The sequence below is a fragment of the Physeter macrocephalus genome, chromosome 6 (assembly GCF_002837175.3).
Source record: "Physeter macrocephalus isolate SW-GA chromosome 6, ASM283717v5, whole genome shotgun sequence".
NCBI lineage: Eukaryota > Metazoa > Chordata > Mammalia > Artiodactyla > Physeteridae > Physeter > Physeter macrocephalus.
In genome coordinates this window covers 61,121,711-61,143,030 of record NC_041219.1, presented here as the reverse complement: position 1 = coordinate 61,143,030, position 21,320 = coordinate 61,121,711, and the positions used below count along the sequence as shown (strand labels likewise).

Genomic DNA, 21,320 nt, shown 5'->3' with positions numbered 1-21,320 from the left:
AAAAAAAAAAAAAAAAAAAAAAAAAAAGAATATTTCAAGATTATGAAGTAAAAATTTTTAATTAAGTCTGGAATAAGTCCTAAACATCTGTATAATAAAATTCTGTATGTAAGTTGAGTGAGTCCCTGGTGGAGAGCCACTCACTGGCCTACCTATAATATACTGTATTCAAATTAGAGAAATGAAGTTGTGACCAAGGTAACATTAAAAAAAATCATAAAAAAGAAAAATCAAAATTGATGACTCTGTACTGTTGTCTAATATCAGACAAAGCACCCCTGGGACTCAGGAAATGGAAACATATTGTGAACACTGAGGCTAGTGATAAATTTCTAGGAACTTCATCCAGTTTTTGAAATAATCATATTAACATTTTACCCATACTGATTTAATCTAGGGAGGGTAAGCCTCTCCTGATTTGACAGTGCTTCCCATGCAAATCATAACATTGATCAAATAAACCAATTATTTTTAGTACCTCTCTTCTTACAAGGTGAAAGAATTAATCCTTTATGAACTTCCATGGGCCCTTTGGGAAATTTTGAAGACAGTTGTAGGTGCAAAAGACATCATTTAGTATTTGAATTTGAAAAGGCAGAATGTCAAAAGTTGTCAGGAGGTTTGAACATTCGATTAAATAGGATCATGGATCAGTGAGAAAAAATACCTGGCAACCTATTTAACCAGTGTCAAAAAAATATTTTTTAAGAAGTGAACATAGGAAAGAACTTTAGCTCTTTCAAAAGTGAGACGACTTTTTAGAATGATAAGACATGATAAAATTAACACCAAGTACAGGAAATTCTGAAAAGACACTGAATTTTTGGCTTCTAAGGAGATTGATTACTCAAAAAGCAAAGAAAAACCTTTTATAACCTCTTTATTAACAGCGGATCAGAACCCAAGAAAATTTTGTCATTTTAGTAGAAAACCAGATTTTAGTTTTGTAGAAGTATAATGTTTGATACTGAAGCACTTTCTGAAAATCTTACAAATAAACCTGTCAAGTCTTCGCTAGCTTTGACCGTGACAAATAAAATTCTTTTTATCATCAACTTGTTATAATTTTCTCTGTCCATTCGGGTTTTGTTCTGCATGTTCTTTTTTCTCATTCCAGAACAGTTAGTCATTTTACTTTAGGACCGTTGTTTTTTTTCCTTAAAAACATATTCTGCATATAGAGTTGTTCCTTTCTGTCATTATTTCTATTAGAGTCTCATTTACATACAAGGTTATAACTTATAATTACAGTAACTACTATTTTACAGAGAAAACTTAGGTGGATAGTTGTGAACTGTCTGTCATACACTAACATTTTGTAGTAGACTGGCAGAGTTTATGAATATACATCTTACAACTTCTTATAGCCATGCACTTCCAGATAGTATAACTTCTCAGTGTGACAAAAATGAATATGTTCATTGATAGACTCAAATATGTGTAGCTTCTGGTACCATGAAGATAAGACGTAAAAAGTTATATAAACTTGAAATGCTTATGCTTCAGTGTTCTGTCTTACTTAGAAATGACCTAGGTATTTAATATCCATGGACTAAACTTAGCATAAGTCTAAGGTTTTAAGTTACTAAAAGATTTTGGAAACTATCTTCAAGTTGGCTTATTACAAGATATAATTACTTTTGAAGTACAATTTGTCAGAATAATGATTCAACTTGGCTAAGTACAAATGTAGATATAATGCTAGTTTATTCTGTCAGTAAACCTGTAAAAATTTAGGAAGAACATATTCAAGTAGAATAAAAACCTATTCTTGTGTTATACTTAATGCCCATAACTCAGAAGACATAGGTGTTTTTATTAAACCAACAATATTAAACTGGTCTCATAAACCAAAGATTTGCTTAAATGTATGTTAACTTGGATTTTTAAAACATTTGGGTTAGTTTCTAAGAATTTTAATTTCCTTAACTTCTGGAAATCTTAGAAATACTTTTGTATGAGCACTTTTTGTTGTTATTTTAACAGCTTTATTGAGATATTCACACACCATGCAATTCAGCCATGTCACGTGTACAGTTCAGTAGTTTTTAGTCTATTCACAGAGTTGTGCCACCATCACCACAGTCAGTTTTAAAACATTTTCATCACTCCAAAAAGAACCTGTGAGCGCCTATTTATCTTCAAGCTAATCAGAATAGAACTCCTTCAAGGGATTTCATAATCTAAAATTATACTTAACAATACCATCTGAAGGTAGGGAAGTATTTTATATACATATATAACATACATATGTACATAAAACATGCAAATAGCTTATAGCGTCAGTTTGAAAGTTTCAGCTCACTGATGGTTTATGTAGAAGAGCTAGTTCTTATCCTTCCTTTATCTTTGTGTTTCTGGCAGATAGGGCAGGTTGAGGTTACCTACCCAGTCACTATGAAGGCTAAAGTCTTCCCACCATTATTTGTGGGGGAGACTTTTCAGATTTTCTTTGCCCTGACATGTAATCTTATGGAGGCTGTGGACTGCATTTTGAGTGAGGGACCAAAGAGAGACCAAGGGCTGTCTGGGTGTCTCAGAAGCTCATTTGAGTGGATAAAAGATCCAGCCTTTTTCCAATTTGTATTTTTAACTTCAGGTCCCTGAGCCCCTCATGAATCCCTAGGGGGGAAAAGGGAGCCTTAAAGTGCTAGTGACTACAGGAAATTGAGAGGTTGGAGTAAGAAGGGAAAGGTCTGACAGGGTGGATAGAGGGGTGGAGGAGATTCTGGTATTATAGGAGGATAGATAAAGGATTTAAGGGAAGGTTGAGGTTGGTAAAATGGAGGAAGGAAGAGAGATGGTGATGGGAAAGGAGAGGTTTTAGGGAGATCCCGTTTCCCAAGGAGGACATTGAAGTTCTAAATTGTCTTTAGTAAAGTTTTGCCATTTTTGAAGATACTGGACTGAATTAGGGCTGTAATGGTGAAGCATGTGGTCAGTGGGAGAAGACGGAGGGCGCTCAATGGAGTGACAGTTACCTGTTGGATTAGATAATTAAACAAGATATAAGAATTTTTTTTCTTTTTCTTTTTTTTTTTTTACATCTTTATTAGAGTATAATATCAGCTATACATATATCCCCATATCTCCTCCCTCTTGCATCTCCCTCCCTCCCACCCTCCCTATCCCACCCCTCTAGGTGGTCACAAAGCACCCAGCTGATCTCCCTGTGCTATGCGGCTGCTTCCCACTAGCCATCTATTTTCCATTTGGTAGTATATGTAAGTCCATTTGTAAATAGAGCTGCAGTGAACATTGTGGTACATGACTCTTTTCGAATTATGGTTTTCTCAGGGTATATGCCCAGTAGTGGGATTGCTGGGTCGTATGGTAGTTGTATTTTTAGTGTTTTAAGGAACCTCCATACTGTTCTCTATAGTGGCTGTATCAATTTACATTCCCACCAACAGTGCAAGAGGGTTCCCTTTTCTCCACACTGTCTCTAGCATTTATTGTTTGTAGATTTTTTGATGATGAAGACATAAGAGTTTAAAGGAGCTGGGAAAGGGTAGTCCCCTTGTGGAAAGCCAAGGAAATTCCCTTGTGTAATCTCCATTATAGGAGTTAGGGAAGTTAGAAGAGGCCTCACAGAAGAGCTGGGAATATTCCCCCTCAAGAGTTAGGGTGTGATTGTCTACTCAGAGAGTCAAAGAAAAAAATTCTTTGCTGGAAAATATCAAGGTGACTTCTTACCATGTTGCAGTAGATAAGATGTCTGCAGCACTGGTTAAAGAGTTGAACTCAAGGAAAGATCCCTGAATCTCTGATCAGGAGAGGAGTTTAAATGACTCACAAAGTGTCATTATTGAGGCGGGGATGGCATGGGTCCATATTTTGGACCCATGCCATATTGGCTTCTAAGGAGATTGATTACTCAGAAAGCCAAGTCATGTCACTCACTATACAGATGTCAAATACAAATAAATTCCTGCTTGGTAAGGCGAGTCTTTATTCAAAAAGACTTTTGCAATAAGGAGAGTGACCACAAGGTATGCGGGTGTCTCAGAATCAAACCCCAAAAGGCTTTACTCTTGTATGTAGAAATGAATAGTGCCAGCAGGATCTTTGTGGGAAAGTGGGACAAGTGGGTAGAGGTTAGCAGATGACATGACCCCCCAGGGCAGTTTTAACAGGAGATTTTTTTGTGTGTATGGTCAGCTGATACTTCAAATGAGTCCTTAAGAGAGGCTGTTCTGGATTGGCTTGCTTAAGGTTAGAGCTAGCCAAAGTTTAGGGCACAGAAGCCTGACTAATCTGGTCAGGCCAAGTCAGTGTGTAAGTTGGGCATTTGTATGCATTTGGCCAGTACGTAATGTAAAATCATTTAGGGTTTATAACAAGTATGTTTTTAGATCACGTTCTAAAAAGTTCCTTTTAAATATTAATAAATGTTTTTTATATGACCGTCATACAGTGAACTGTGTTAGGGATTCCCCAAATTAGTTAAAAGGTATGGCTCCTGTTCCCAAGTGGCAGAGGTCCTAGTTGAAGAAGGAAATATACCTAAAAAAATGCTAATATCAAATAAGTGGTGAAGACTGTAAGGGTGCAAAGAAGGAAAGCTGAGGCAATTGGAAAGATTCTTGGAATAGATAAGGTTTGAATCTGGCCTTGAAGGATTTGCTTGCTGGATAAGTTTAGAGAAATACTGAGTGTGCAGGAAAATGAATACACTGGTGATAGAGTATGATGTGCTCACAGTTTTGTATTAAAAACTAGTTTGTATGACTCAGAGACTGTAAAAGGTAAGTTAGAGTCATAGGTAGAAAGCACCCGGTGGAGGCCTGAGGTATTGAGGCTTTTTAATTTTAGGCACAGGAAATCAGAAACCTTTTTGAGTTGGATAAAGTAGAAGTATTAGAAGTAGAAAAGGGAAGGGAGAGTGTTGCGATCATTTACTATTGAGGTAGTTTAGGCCTGAGGTTATGAAGGTCTAGGGTAGGATAGTGGTTCTAAAAAAATGGAAAAGGAGGCAGATTTAAGGACATGCTAAAGGAGAATCAACAAGACAGTGAGTGATTGGCAGATGGGGGGAAAAAGGTGGGTGTCAAGGATGGCTCCATGGCACACCAGTAGGATTAGGAAAATTGTGGTACCATTGACTCTTGAGGGTTTTCTTTGGGGGAAAGGTGATGAATTTAATTTTATGGCAGGAAGAGACGGCCAACTTAGATAATTTTCTCATCTACACTCTGTGTTGTTCCCTAAGTGAGAGAGTGTAGAAGAGAAGATTATCCAAGTTCACCTGGTCAACCACCAACTCTATTTAGGTAATTTTCAAGTCATCGTCTCCGGCCTAAGCTTCAGTTCTACGCATATAACTTCTTGTTGGCCATCTCACTGTCCTGTTTCTTGAGTCTCCAATGGCTCCTGCCAGGTCTCTGCTCTCAAAAAACTTTGTTTTAATAAAGCTAACCTTGCTGCCGCCAAGAGAATAATTATATTAATCACAAAACTTTACAGTATTGGTATGCACTTCATATAACCACCCATTAGTTGTTAACTCCTTTAGTCTAAGTTCCCACCTATCACTCAACTGAAACTGCTTTCTCCAAGTCTTCATAACCAAATCCAACTGGCCTTTTCTCAGTCCTTATTCTTCACTGCAGCATTCAAAAATGTTGACCATATCCCCACCTATGTAGAATGTTCTGCATACTATACTATACTATTACTCCTCTGATCATGCTTCATCTGGTTTTTAGTTTCAAATCTTCCCTCGCACTTACCAAACATAGGTGTAGACTAAGAAAGGAGGAAGGGCAAACTTGTCATTTGAGACTGAGGACAAAATAGAGGAGGATGGGTGGGATATAAAGAGATTTTTGAGAAGTTTAAAGTAAGATGTTGGGGGTGTATGAAATTTACCTTGCTTCCTGCTTCACTGAGAATACTTTGTGAGATGATCTGGGATGAAGGATTCAAAGCATGGAATTTGTCTTCAGGAAAGCAGAAAAAGTTTAGAAAGGCACTAGGGAAAGATAGGTAGGAAGTTAATAAAGGAAAATAAGGATTTCTAAGCACCTGTGAAGGTTCACTAAAGAGGTATGATGGTGGTTATTTGGGTTATCTGTGTATTAGGAAATCTGAAGGTAAGTGCTTTGGAGTGGAAGATACTGAGTGCATGGTACATACGCTACAACTAGGGGCAAGTGTGTGTGGATCCAGTATATTTCTTTAGTAGATTAAAACAGTATTACAAATCAAATTATACCTTTCAGATGTCCCACTTAATATATTGCTAAGTAGATATTGGTGACAATATTGTAGAAAGTATTGAAGTATCAGAAGGGTGGTTGGACAGGATGAACTCTGGGATTTCTTTTTAATAGTGTGTATAGGTTTATGTATAGTCCTTTAGAAATCCTCGATTATAATCACTACTGCTAACTTAAATTAACTTGTTCACACCCACTCACCCACTCCCCTCCCCCCCTGTTTTTGGGTACTCTTAAGGCTTGTGAGCCCTTAAATGAGCAGAAAGGTTCTTTGGATTTTGTAGACCACATATTTAGTAGAAATGTTAATGTTTGACTTGAAAGCCATAAAAGACATTTAGTTGCCACTTAATGCCATATACAGATTTAGTATAGTTTTCCAAGGAAAGTGCCATAAAGAAAGGTGCCCAATAAATATCAGATTATTATCACTCTTGGATTTTAAATTGTAAATGCTCTGGGGCTATTTCTTAGCCTTATGCAGCACTTAACATTGTACCCTTAACTAATATTGACCTTTCTTCTGATTTTTATAATTGGCGCATAATATGAGGGGCTCAGTATAAGATAGTGCAGTGAACACTATGTGGACTGATAAATCAGTGTGATGTATGAAGGCCTGAAATCAGCTAAAAGTGAATCTGTGAGGGAAATTTACTAATTTTCCAATAGCAGCTGTAGGTACGCAGAATAAGCAGAAAGGGCTCTTAGTCACTTTTTTAAAAGGCTGTCCGCCCATCTGTTTTTGACTAAGAAAGTTGGACTTAAGCTTAGTTAGAAGGGAAGTTCCTGTTGTGCTTACTGATGAAAATAGTGGACTTCATAACTCCATTTGGCAGACACAACCCATAAACTGGCTTAAACATCACTTTTTTCTTTACTGTTTTTGAGCACCTTAATTTTTAAAAAATTAGTTTCTTAAAGAGGGAGTGGTTAGTTTTCAGTGGCACTTGGTCTTGGCTTTGGATGACTGTTTTAGACCTTTAGTAAGTAATTGTGAGAGAAGATCATGTAGATTATTGCATCATAACTCTGGTCTTTTTTTTAAAATATAAATTTATTTTTATTTTTTAAATTTTTATCTATTTTTGGCTGTGTTGGGTCTTCGTTTCTGTGCGAGGGCTTTCTCTAGTTGCGGCGAGCGGGGGCTACTCTTCATCGCGGTGCGCGGGCCTCTCACTATCGTGGCCTCTCTTGTTGCGGAGCACAGGCTCCAGACGCGCAGGCTCAGTAGTTGTGGCTCACGGGCCTAGTTGCTCCGCGGCATGTGGGATCTTCCCAGACCAGGGCTCGAACCCTTGTCCCCTGCATTGGCAGGCAGATTCTCAACCACTGCACCACCAGGGAAGCCCCACTCTGGTCTTATTTTTGCTGCCTCGTCTGTGTTCTTCATCTCAGCCTCTAGATCTGTGCTATCCATACGACCACTTGTCTACCTAAATTTAAATGAATTAAGATTAAATAAAATTAAAAATTTATTTTCTTAGTCATACTAGCCATCTTTTAAGTGCTCCATAGCCACATGTGGCCAGTGGCTATTGTATTGCACAGAGAAGAGAACACTTCTATCATCATAGAAATTTCTGTTGGATAGTGGTGCTGTAGATCTTTAATTACTGTTGATATCAGGAAAGTAGATGTCAGAAGCTTGGAATAAATGCTTTAAAAAAACTAAAACGCATATTTTGGGTAAGAAAACAAAAAAAGCATTTATACTACTTCAGTCCTAATAGCTTCAGCTTTCTCAGAGTTAAATATCTCTTTCGGATAGGCTTTATATTTAGTTTTGGTTTTAGGTCTTATTCAAAGATCATTCTAATAATAATATAAAACAATAAAAATAGTTGTATTAAGAACTATATCTGCCAGATTGTTTTATTAAGGTGTAATTGATAATTCAATAAATTACACATATGTAAAGTTTAAAATTTAATAAGTTTTGACATATGTATGCGCTTCTGGAACCATGGTCACAGTATGATCTAGCCATCACCTACAAAAGTTTCCTCATGCCCCTTTATCATCCCTCCTCCTCTTCTTTTCCACCCTCTCTCCCCACCTCCAGACAACCACTGATCTATCTGCTTTTTGTTACAATAGATTAATCTGAATTTTCTAAAATTTTATATAAATGGAGTATGCAATATATACACTTTTTTTCTGACTTATTTTATTCTGCATAATTATTTTGAGATTCACCCAAATTACATAACCAAATAGTTCATTACTTTTTTTTTTGGCATGCCGTGTGGCACGCAGGATTTTAGTGTCCTGACTGGGGATTGAACCCGTGCCCCCTGTAGTGGAAGCGTGGAGTCTTAACCACTGGACTGCCAGGGAATTCCCAATAGTTTATTGCTTTTTTTTTTTTTTTTTTTTTAATTTATGTTTGGCTGCGTTGGATCTTAGTTGCTGCGTGCAGGCTTTCTCTAGTTGCGGCAGGCAGGGGCTACGCCTCGTTGTGGTGTGCGGGCTTCTCATTGCGGTGGCTTCTCTTGTTGTGGAGCACGAGCTCTAGGCATGTGGGCTTCAGTAGTTGTGGCATGCGGGCTCAGTAGTTGTGGCTTGTGGGCTCTAGAGCACAGGCTCAGTGGTTGTGGTGCACAGGCTTAGTTGCTCCGTGGCATGTGGGATTTCCCTGGATCAGAGCTCAAAGCTGTGTCCCCTGCATTGGCAGGCAGATTCTTAACCACTGCACCACCAGGGAAGTCCCCATTACTTTTTTTTTTGAAATTAATTTTATTATTTTTTTATACAGCAGATTTTTATTAGTTATGCATTTTATACACATCAGTGTATACATGTCAATCCCAATCTCCCAATTCATCACACCACCACCCCCACCCCCCCCCATCCACATCTCTACAAATGACCCAATTTCGTTCCTTTTTATTGCTGAGTAATATTCCATCGTATATATGTACCACATCTTCTTTGTCCATTTGTCTGTCGATGGGCATTGAGTTGTTTCCAGGACATGACTATTGTAAATAGTGCTGCAGTGAACATTGGGGTGCATGTGTCATTTTGAATTATGCATGTGCCTCTTGGCCACCTGTATGTCTTCTTTGGAGAAATGTCTGTTTAGGTCTTCTGCCCATTTTTGGATTGGGTTGTTTGTTTGCTGATATTGAGCTGCATGAGCTGTTTATATATTTTGGAGATTAATCCTTTGTCCGTTGATGCGTTTGCAAATATTTTCTCCCATTCTGAGGGGTTTTTTTTCGTCTTGTTTGTGGTTTCCTTTGGTGTGCAGAAGCTTTGAAGTTTCATTAGGTCCCATTTGTTTATTTTTGTTTTTATTTCCATTACTCTAGGAGTTGGATCAAAAAAGATCTTGCTGTGATTTATGTCAGAGTGTTCTTCCTATGTTTTCCTCTAAAAGTTTTATAGTGTCCGGTCTTACATTTAGGTCTCTAATCCGTTTTGAGTTTATTTTTGTGTATGGTGTTAGGGAATGTTCTAATTTCATTCTTTTACATGTAGCTGTCCAGTTTTCCCAGCACCACTTATTGAAGAGACTGTCTTTTCTCCATTGTGTATGCTTGCCTTGCCTCCTTTGTCATAGATTAGTTGACCATAGGTGCGTGGGTTTATCTCTGGGCTTTCTCTCTTGTTCCATTGATCTGTGTTTCTGTTTTTGTGCCAGTACCATATTGTCTTGATTACTGTAGCTTTGTAGTATAGTCTGAAGTCAGGGAGTCTGATTCCTCCAGCTCCATTTTTTTCCCTCAAGACTGCTTTGGCTATTCAGGGTCTTTTGTGTCTCCATAATTCATTGATTAGCTCTAGTAGTATTCTGGTAGCATCTTTAGGATTCTTTATGTATAGTATCATGTCATCTGCAAACAGTGACAATTTTACTTCTCCTTTTCCAATTTGTATTCCTTTTATTTCTTTTTCTTCTCTGACTGCCATGGCTAGGACTTCCAAAACTATGTTGAATAACAGCAGTGAGAGTGGGCAACCTTGTCTTCTTCCTGATCTTAGAGGAAATGCTTTCAGTTTTTCACCACTGAGAATGATGTTTACTGTGAGTTTCTTGCATATGGCCTTTAATATGTTGAGATAGATTCCCTCTATGCCCACTATCTGGAGAGTTTTTATCATAAATCGGTGTTGAATTTTGTCAAAAGCTTTTTCTGCATCTATTGAGATGATCATATGGTTTTTATTCTTCAGTTGTTAATGTGGTGTATCACACTGATTGATTTGCATATGTTGAAGAATCCTTGCACCCCTGGGATAAATCCCACTTGATCATGGTGTATGATCCTTTTAATGTGTCGTTGGATTTTGTTGAGGATTTTTGCATCTATATTCATCAATGATGTTGGTCTCTTATTTTCTTTTTTTTTTTATTGTTTGCGGTATGCAGGCCTCTCAATGTTGTGGCCTCTCCCGTGGCACAGCACAGGCTCCGGATGCACAGGCTCAGTGGCCATGGCTCATGGGCCTAGCCGCTTCGCGGCATGTGGGATCTTCCTGGACCGGGGCACGAACCCATGTCCCCTGCATCAGCAGGCAGACTCTCAACCACTGCGCCACCAGGGAAGCCCAATAATTTTCTTTTTTTGAGGTATCTCTGTCTGGTTTTGGTATCAGGGTAATGGTGGCCTCGTAGAATGTTTGAGAGTGTTCCTTCCTCTGCAATTTTTTGGAGTAGTTTGGGTGTTAGCTCTTCTCTAACTCTTTTATAGAATTTACCTGTGAAGCCATCTGGACCAGGACTTTGTTTGTTGGAAGACTTTTAATCACAGTTTCAATTTCATTACTTGTGTTGGTCTGTTCATATTTTCTATTTCTTCCTGGTTCAGTCTTGGTCCCCATTACTTTTTATTGTATGGATATATCACTGTTTGTTCATCCATTAGTCTCTTGATGACATTTGGGTTGGTTCCAGTTTGGGTTATTACAAAAAAGCTGCTGTGAACATCATGCACAGGTCTTTGTATTGACATATACTTTTATTTCTCTGAAGTAAATATCTAGTCTTTTAAGAAACTGCCAAACTGCTTTCCAAAGATGCTGCACCATTTCACAGCACCCCCCCCCCCCACCCCGCCCCGCCCAGGAGAGTATGAGTGGTCCACTGGCTCCATATCCTTGCCGGTTCTTGGAATGACCAGGCTTTAAAAAATTTTATCTGACAGACATTTTAACAAGAAAAGACTGTCCTGGTAGAATTAATTTCCCCTCTTGCAACTCTTTTTATATTTAAAATGATGCAAAAATAACGCTTTGTGAAAAGATTTTGACAGTTTTCTATACATTTATTTACTCTTTATTTTTGATAGTGTTTGCTCACTAACACTGATTTGAAACTCAATTTGTAGGAACCAAGACATTTCCTTTGTTTTGACTTACATATTTTTCTTTTTTTGTTCTAGCGGCCCCTTTGTTGCTTTATGCAAACAGACGGGACTTGCGATTGGTTGATGCTGCAAATGGCAAAGAGAATGCTACGATTGTAGTTGGAGGCTTGGAGGATGCAGCTGCGGTGGACTTTGTGTTTGGTCATGGCTTGATATACTGGAGTGATGTCAGCGAAGAAGCCATTAAACGAACAGAGTTCAACAAAACTGAGAGTGTACAGAATGTTGTTGTTTCTGGATTATTGTCCCCTGATGGGCTGGCATGTGATTGGCTTGGAGAAAAATTGTACTGGACAGATTCTGAAACTAATCGTATTGAAGTTTCTAATTTAGATGGATCTTTACGAAAAGTTTTATTTTGGCAAGAGTTGGATCAACCTAGAGCTATTGCCTTAGATCCTTCAAGTGGGTAAGTTTTGCATCATGTACAAAGGTTATTGTATCTCCTTCTCCTGGCTGTTTTCTCTCCATTAGCATAGGCACCCCTTACCTCCAAGAGAAAAGAAACATCAGACCCCAGTTTTAGATTCTTTGGGCTTCTCTGTCAAGTAGATTTGAATGTGGGAAGTTAGGTCATGTTCTGAAAGTAAGGTGTGTCTGTAAATAGTTTTGTGTTTCTGGTATCACTTATGGGATAGCCATGTTTATAGTTCTTGGTTTTTCTTCTGCATTTATTTTTTATAATTATGAGAGGATAATCAGAAGGTGGAGAAGAAGGAATGATAATGAGTAGTATTTGATAGCTCAAAATTATATAAAAAATCTTCTGAATCTTATACCTTTTATTATATACACAATTGTTTTGTAATGCTAGTGTTTTTTATATTAAACTGATTTTTTTAATATGTCAGTGTTGAATGAAAAATAAAAATTAGGTTGTTAAATAACTCATTTTTAGTTAGCTAAACATGTATGTATTTGCCATAAGAGTTTATTTTCTTCCTAAATATTTGTGTTTTTATTATATATATATTTTTAGTGCAGATATTCTCTACAGAACCACTGATTTTTCAGAAAGCTGTCTCTAATTTGGGCAACACAATGTATAGGGAGACCATGGTACCCTATTACTTTTTTTTTTTGGCTGCACTGGGCGCAGCATGTGGAACTTCCCCAACCAGGGATCAAACCCGCACCCCCTGCAGTGCAAGCAAGGAGTCTTAACCACTGGACCACCAGGGAAGTCCAAAAGTTTATTTTCTAATAGAAGAGAAACTTAAAGCTATGGGCAGATCTTACTATAAAATGTGAACTGTGTCCCCAGGTGCTTCTCTGTTACTGTGTTTCAGTCCTGCCATATACAATTCCTTGCTATTTATCTACTGAATACATTGTCATGCCGGAGTCTGTCATGGCTAGGTATAGATAACTAAACGTGAACCTGAATTGAGTTACTAATAATTGTTTAAAATCTAAAGATAAATAACCTGTGAAGAACTCTTTTAGTACTTCATTTTCTTTGACTTTCAAGTATGTTGGAATGCTTTAAAACTCATTTATAGAAGGCAGTGGATTAATATTATGTAATAAATTGAAATTCGGGAAAAATGAAAGGTTTATATATGCTCCTTTCTCTTGATATCAGGCCCTTTTTGGTGACAAAAGTTAAAGAAGATACAATGTTATAGGAAAATGAAAAGTCTTTTCTGACTATGAAAGATAACATGGGCAATGGTGAGTGAAATTTTAGGGTGAGAAGTTCTAGAAAACACATATATTATGTATACTTTATATAATATATAAAAAATGTATTTTTAGAGGGGCATTAAGAGGTATCTGCTAAAGTCAGATGGTCTTTTAATAAAGCATCAGAAAATATTATACTGACTCTAGTGGTAGGAAAAAGGTTTGTGTGTCCCAAGGAGAAGGTCACAGGTGTTGAATGTGCGGTAAACTGTATTGATTGAAGAATTTGCTTCTTGAGAACTTGCAAGGTATTTTTGAGAAATGGAATCTGTTTTGCCAACAAAGTTCGTTAAGTCTCAGGGAGTGTTGAAATGTTTCTGAGGTTACTGCTTCACAGAACACACAGGGTTTTGGTGCTTTCAGTGGTTATTAGGGAGTAATACGTTGATGAAAAGATAAATAGTTCTTTTTTTTTTTTTTTTTTTTTCCATTTTTGACAGATTCAATCTTATAACTCTAAGGGTGATGATGGAAATTTCCCCAAATATCTGTTAAATGGTTAGTATGTTCAGAGCTCTGCTTTTTGTGTTCTTCTTGGGGAGAGGGGGAATATCTTTAAGGATTTACTATTTTATTTAAGGAGAGAAAACTTAGGAGAGAGAACTTTTCCTTTTTCAAAGCATGTTTATTTGCATTATGTAGTATGTATGTTTAGAGGGAAAGAGTGTTAAAGGAATTAGAAGGGCCACAGAACTCTTTAAGGAGGATGGGTGGATAAAATAGCTAGATTATCACAATTCTGGAGTAGCATCTTATTTCTATAAGGGATAATGATTATGTGATAGTACATAGTCAAGGGAGATGAATTTATAGGCAACTATTGACTCTTCAGGAGCTGATAATTTAATAAGTAAATGAATCATTCTCATTTTGTCCCCTAAAACTGAGTTTTACTTCTGGGTGGCAGGTCTGATAAGTATCTTAGGAAGTAAGTTTGCCGTATGATTAAAAAGTATTTGCATTAGCGTTTCTGTGGCTTGAATATTTACTAATATTTAAAGTTTGAATTTGCCAAAGACTCAGCTGGTAAAGGATACTGGAAGAATCAATAATAATGTGCTTTGAAGGTAGAAAGTACTGTTATTTAAGCTTCTAAGGGATGTTCAGTGAAGAATATGTATGTTTTTCCTGAGGCCTAAATGGGGGTGTGGTCAAACTCAAAGAAATGTCTGTCATTATTTTTGATGTCTGTAGTTAGTGTTGAGTGTGTTTGTGTGTGTAAATTCACTTTCTCCCCCTTTAACAGTTCTTCTAAAATTTCTTTTGATTTTTTGAAAGTTATTTTGTGTCAGATGGCTATTTTTTAAATTGTGCAACTGGAAGCAAATAGAACGCAGATAAATGGCATCATTTGGTAATTAGCATGATGAAGCGTATTTAAAATTATATTTTAAACTCATGCATTTAAAAATATATTTTATCAAACAGTTTTTCGGTATTGATCTTAGGTTTTATGTTAATGCTTTTAGTTTTAATGGAGTAGTAATTTTGGATTGAGTATATCACTTATCAAACAGAAGAGATGATTTTCAGATTTATTTTTTAGGGGAAAAATGAAGTTTGCTTTCCAGAGAAAGTACATGAAAACAGAGCTGAGGAAAAAGGTGGCTTTATCGGAGTTCCGGGATCCTGGGTTATGAGGTTCAGAAGCGCTGACTGAGCTCTCTCACAGCAGCTTATGTAAAAGGAAAGCTATTGAATGACTGGCATTGTTTGAACCCTGGGAACTGGTGCAGAAATCTGTGTGCTTTTGGATGTATGGAGTTCTTTGTGCAGTCAGTCCATTTAGCCTAGATTGAAGGAAGATTTTTATTTCCCTCCCTAAATTTGGCCTCTGTTAGTCTGAGATTTTTTTTCTTTTGAGTGACTGGCAGCGTAGAATTCAGAATAAGGAGCAGGAAAACGTGTGTATGGAAATTGTTCCAGAAATGAACAACCATAGTTATAGAAAGCAGTATCCTTACTTTATAGTGAGAGGTGATTCCTATGTGGCTGCTCCTAATGGTGGAACTCCTTAATCTGATCCACAATGACTGTACTAATCTTAGTGATGTTGAGGACCTGCTGTTTCAGGTACAAATAAAGCAGTTCTAAGGGTTTTTTGTTTGTTAAGGATCTGTTCATATTCCAAATCATTTTGGATATTTTTTAAAAAGTTAAATTTTAGTGATTCAGTCTGAAGTGAATTCATACTGAATAGCTTTGAATGATGCATATTTTAAAAACTACATTTTTATCGTTGTTAAGAATAATATTAACAACACTAAAAGTTCTGCTTTAAAAATGCTTGCAGAACTAGTTCAGTGGAAAAAGAATGATTTATAATTTCCTTATCAATTATGTACGTATAATTGTCATAACTTGAGTATGTTTAAAAGTATTTTCTATACTGGTATATCCTAGGTGACTAAAATAGTTCCTGCCTCATAGGAAGTATTCAGTAAATATTTCTGAGTGGCTGGACCTTATATTTTCTTTTATAATTCTATTAATTATCCTTGTTAGGGACATTTGTTTTCTAAGCAAATGTAAATTTTAGCATGGTCCTGTGAATTCTAAATCACTATGGCTTTGATTGCAATTGTTAATTTAAAACATAATTAAGATTTTTAGTCTTTTCATTTGACGTTTTCAAGATCATATTTTATAAAAATACACTCACTGGAGCATGTTTCATGTCACATCTTGCTCTGTTATTTACCAAGCAAGTTACTTCATTTTCTTGGACCTCAATTTCCTCATCTCTAGAATGATGAGTTCCTTTCAATTTTGACATTATTTAAGTTTTAAAAGTCAGACATTTAAAGAAAGTACTCTAATTTTTAATTTATTTTTATTTTTGGCTGTGTTGCTGTGCGCAGGCTTTCTTCTAGTTGCGACGAGCGGGGACTACTCTTCGTTGCGGTGTGCAGGCTTCTCATTGCAGTGGCTTCTCTTGTTGCGGAGCACGGGCTCTAGGCGCGTGGGCTTCAGTAGTCGTGGCACGCGGGCTCTGTAGTTGTGGCACATGGGCTTAGTTGCTCTGTGGCATGTGGGACCTTCCCGGACCAGGGCTCAAAACCGTGTCCCCTGCATTGACAGGCAGATTCTTAACCACTGTGCCACCAGGGAAGCCCTAAGAAAGTACTCTAATTTTAAAAATTGTATTTTACAGTTACATATTCAAGTCTAATTTAGGTATGTTACACCTAGAATTGTGTTTCTGCAGAACAGATTCTTCGTAAAATTTTGTTTCTACTGCCCTTATTGCATATGTCATCACACTTTTTTAGGGTTGTTTCACCTCTAGTTTAAACCTCTTTTCCAGTTCCACTTGATGTAAGCTGAAAAATATTTTAAAATGTCGAAAGATTCTTTTTGTATGAAGAATGGAAAATGTGGTCCATTACATTTAGGCAGACTGTGTATACTCAGATATGTTTGGAGATAGGTGTTTTTGAGATTACCTAAAAATTAAGAGAGTGTGTAAGAAAAGCCACTAATCCAGGAAATCTGGATAATAGGTTTAGCTTTACCAGCCTCTGGGATAGGAATCAAGGCCCTTGGAAGTGAAAACATTTTTTTAAAAGAATAAATAAATGTGATGAATTGGGCGATTGGGATTGACATGTATACACTGATGTGTATAAAACTGATGACTAATAAGAACCTGCTGTATAAAAAAATAAAAATAAAATTCAACAATTAAAAAAAGACTAAATAAATGTGTGTGTATATTTATATGTATTCTTAAATGTTAGTGTTGGTCTTTCCTCTTACAAACATCTTAACCCTCATCCAGCTTTTAATTCTTTATATCTAGTGATATACATCACATCTCAAATTGAGTTTTGATTTATGTGGTCTGATATTTTTATGTTCTGTATCTCCAAGGCCCACTTTTATTGAAGGAATATTGAAAGGGAGTATTTGCAGTATGACCTTGCCCAGTCTCTTAATAGCTTTCTTTGCTAAAAGCTATCCTTGCTTGCAGCGTTGACCTTTTAATTTATCCTTAAGGAGAACAATGAACAATGAAATTTTATGAGAGTAAAGAATAGGATACCTTTAACTGAGTTCTCTGCATTTTGGAGGTCTTACATACCCTTGATGTATTCCAGTATGATTGGCTCTTTAGAAATTATAGCAAAATAGTTTGATTGCTCCTGGTATTTCTGTCATTGAACCTTTAAGATTTTGGAAGGAGGAGTCTGTGATAGCTAATTTGTGAAGTAGGAATAAAATGATTGTCTTTAGTATTTTTTTTTTTTTGCAGCATTTGATATTGATACCATATTCCTTTTAGAAATTTTCTCTTAAGACTTTCTCATTTTTATACTGTTGGTTTTCCTACCACTTGGACCACCCTTTTCCTTTCTTTATTAACTCTTTAAGTTTAAAATGCATCATTTTCTATATTATTTTCCTAAGATCATATCCATTTCCTTAGTTTTTGCACAGCAGATAGCCAGTTATCCATAAAGCTCCATGTCCTGAAGCACTGGTTCTGAGTATGAAATATCTTTCCTGAACTCTCCATAACTTACATTTTTAAAAGTGTCCTGGTCAATTGGGGAAGCCTGTTTTCTGCCCATTATATCCTGGGACTGGTAGGGAATTTTAAGGATCTTCTAGCTAAATGCCTTCACTTTTTGGCTGAAGAAACTTAGGCCTTTGGCTAAAATAAGAGAAAGTCAGATTCTTGGTTGAGATTTTCCAGTTCCACGTTTGGTGCTTTTTTCATCACGAAAGGTATCTTGCTGAAGCCGTGTTTTTTTGCACATTTAATTACTTTAAAAATGCAACATGGTAGCTTTATTTAAAGGAGGATTTTATAAATTCTGTGTTTTTAGATTTACTCACTGTACTAATTTCTTATTTTACTATATTTTTTTGCATCCCACTTAATCCATTTGTGTTCAGCCTCCTTCTGCTTGCAGTATGTTGTTTAATATTCCTTTCAGCAGAGGTCTGTTGATGGTCAACTCTTGATCTTTGTCGAAAATGTATTTATTTTGTCCTTATTCTTGGAATGATAATTATTTGATTATAGAATTCTTTGTGATAGTTATTTGCACTCAGTCCTTCGAGGGTATTATGACTTTAATTGTTGCTGTGAGAAGTCTGCTGTTTCTAATTATTGTTGCTTGGCAAGTAATTTATTATTTTTTTTTTCTGGTTGCTTAAAAGCAGCCCTTAAACATCCCTTAATTTTTTAAAAAATATGTATTTATTTTATTTATTTGCCTTATTTATTTTTTTTGGCTGTGTTGGGTCTTAGCTGTGGTGCATGGGATCTTTGTTGAGGCAAGCTGTATCCTTTTCTTTATGGCACACGGTCTACTTGTACTTCTTTCCAGTTGCGGTGCCCAGGCTCCTCTCTAGTTGTGGCGTGCTGGTTTTCTCTCTCAAGTTGTGGCACGTGGGCTCCAGGGCGTGCGGGCTGTGTAGTTGTGGCGCACAGGTTTAGTTGCCCCACAGCATGTGGGATAGGGATCAAACCTATGTCCCCTTTGTTGGAAGGTGGATTCTTTACCACTGGACCACCAGGGGAGTCCCTAAACATCCCTTAATTTTTTAAAAAAATTTATTTATTTTTGCCTGCATTGGGTCTTCGCTGCTACACGTGGGCCTTCTTTCATAGAGGTGAGCGGGCTCATTGCGGTGGCTCCTCCTGTTGGGGAGCACGGACTCCAGGCGGGCGGGCCTCAGCACTTGTGGCTCACGGGCTCTAGAGCGCAGGCCCAGCAATTGTGGCGCACGGGCCCAGCTGCTCCGCGGCATGCGGGATCCTCTCGGACCAGGGCCCGAACCCATGTCCCCTGCATTGGCAGGCGGATTCCCAACCACTGGGCCACCAGGAAAGCCCAATTTTAAAAAAATTAATTAATTTTTAATTTATTTTATTTTTGGCTGCATTGGGTCTTCGTATGTCCCCTTTGTTGGAAGGTGGATTCTTTACCACTGGACCACCAGGGGAGTCCCTAAACATCCCTTAATTTTTTAAAAAAATTTATTTATTTTTGCCTGCATTGGGTCTTCGCTGCTACACGTGGGCCTTCTTTCATAGAGGTGAGCGGGCTCATTGCGGTGGCTCCTCCTGTTGGGGAGCACGGACTCCAGGCGGGCGGGCCTCAGCACTTGTGGCTCACGGGCTCTAGAGCGCAGGCCCAGCAATTGTGGCGCACGGGCCCAGCTGCTCCGCGGCATGCGGGATCCTCTCGGACCAGGGCCCGAACCCATGTCCCCTGCATTGGCAGGCGGATTCCCAACCACTGGGCCACCAGGAAAGCCCAATTTTAAAAAAATTAATTAATTTTTAATTTATTTTATTTTTGGCTGCATTGGGTCTTCGTTGCTGTGCGTGGGCTTTCTCTAGTTGCGGCGAGTGGGGGCTACTCTTTGTTTTGGTGTGCGGGCTTCTCATTGCGGTGGCTTCCCTTGTTGCAGGCACAGGCTCTAGACTCACAGGCTTCAGTAGTTGTAGCATGCAGGCTCAGTAGTTGTGGCTCATAGGCTCTAGAGTGCAGGCTCGGTAGTTGTTGTGCACGGGCTTAGTTGCTCCGCGGCGTGTGGGATCTTCCCGGACCAGGTCTCAAGCCCGTGTCCGTCCCCTGCATTGGCAGGCAGATTCTTAACCACTGTGCCACCAAGCAAGCCCCATCCCTTAAATTTTGATACTTTGCAGCTTTGTTCACTTTGTGTCTAGATGTGGCTATGTTTTTATTTATCCTGCTTAGAACTCTTGTTTCTAGAATGTAATCATTGTTATTTATTAATTCTAGAAAATTATTATCCATTATTTTCTTACTTACCCTTCATTCTCTTTAGTTGCCTTTGGATCTCCTGTTAGATGTATGTGGACCATGTAATTTTCTGCTCCTTGCCTCTTAATCTTGCTTTCATATCTTCGATCTCTTTATCTCTCTAGGCCACTTTCTGGTTAGTTTTTGCACGTGCCTTCCAGATAATTAATTCTTTCTTCAGCTGTGCCTAATTTTACAGTTTGAGTCAGTTGATTTTTTAATATCAGCAATTGTATTTTGCTTTTCTAGTTCTTTGTGCCCCTCGTTTAAAAGACTTATTATGAGGCCTTCCCTGGTGGCGCAGTGGTTGAGAGTCCGCCTGCCGATGCAGGGGACACGGGTTTGTGCCCCGGTCTGGGAAGATCCCACCTGCCGTGGAGCGGCTGGGCCAGTGAGCCATGGCCGCTGAGCCTGCGCATCCGGACCCTGTGCTCCGCAACGGGAGAGGCCACAACAGTGAGAGGCCTGCGTACCGCAAAAAAAAAAAAAAAAAAGACTTATTATGAGAAAATGTCAGCCTACATGAAAGTAGAGAAAATAGTGTTATCAATAATATTAGACTTAAAAAAGGTTACAAAAATAGTGTATAGTTCTTGTATTACCTTTACCTAGGTTCCCCTAATATATTTTATGTAATCATAGAATAGTTATCTTAGATCAGGAAATTAATGTTGATACAATACTATTAACTAATCTGTAGACCATATTTGAATTTCTCCAGTTTTCCCGCTAGAGTCCTTTTTGTGGACTAGGATCCCATGTCGCATTTAGTTGTTATTTCCTTAGTCTTTTCTAATCTGGACATTTAACCAGTCTTTGTCTTTGTAACCTTGACCTTTTGAAGATTACTGGCCATTTTGTAGAATGTCCCTCATTTAGGATTTGTCTGATGTTTTCTTGTGATTGGTTATACATTTTTGGCATGGCAGAGGTCGTGTTGTGCTCTTCTCTGGGCACCATATCAGCAGGTACGTGATGTAGATACTGGCAATGTAACATTTGATCACTTGCTTATGGTGTTGTCTGCCAGGTTGGGTTTTTTTTTTTTTTGTATTTACTTTTTCCCCCCTTGTAGTAAATATTTGAAGCTATGCAGTTATCCTGTTTCTTATCATACTTTTCAGCATTTTTTGATGGTTTTTGCCTGCAACAGTTACTACTGTGGTGTTTGCCAAATGGCGATATTTCTAGTCCCATTGTTCCTATTACATGCATTATCAGTTAGAATTCCATCTTAAGGAAGAGCTTTCCTG

At 37.8% G+C, this 21,320-nt stretch overlaps 1 protein-coding gene across 6 annotated transcripts in view; it reads left to right on the top strand.

Annotated features, from left to right (window-relative positions):
• The window catches only part of LRP6 (LDL receptor related protein 6), a 189,390-nt gene that overhangs the window by 8,445 nt on the left and 159,625 nt on the right, over window positions 1-21,320 (top strand). For 3 of the 6 annotated variants that reach the window (XR_003680261.2, XM_028491017.2, XM_024128959.3), the window contains exon 2: window positions 11,612-12,005. The exons of 2 other annotated variants lie outside the window; for them this stretch is intronic. Coding sequence is in view for 2 of the 4 variants with exons in the window: in XM_028491017.2 (XP_028346818.1) it covers window positions 11,612-12,005 (394 nt within the window). In the remaining 2 variants the exon portion in view is untranslated. Of the gene's footprint in view, window positions 1-11,611; window positions 12,006-13,181; window positions 13,271-21,320 lie in introns of those variants that run through there. One more of the 6 variants, XM_028491018.2, reaches the window with a different exon arrangement.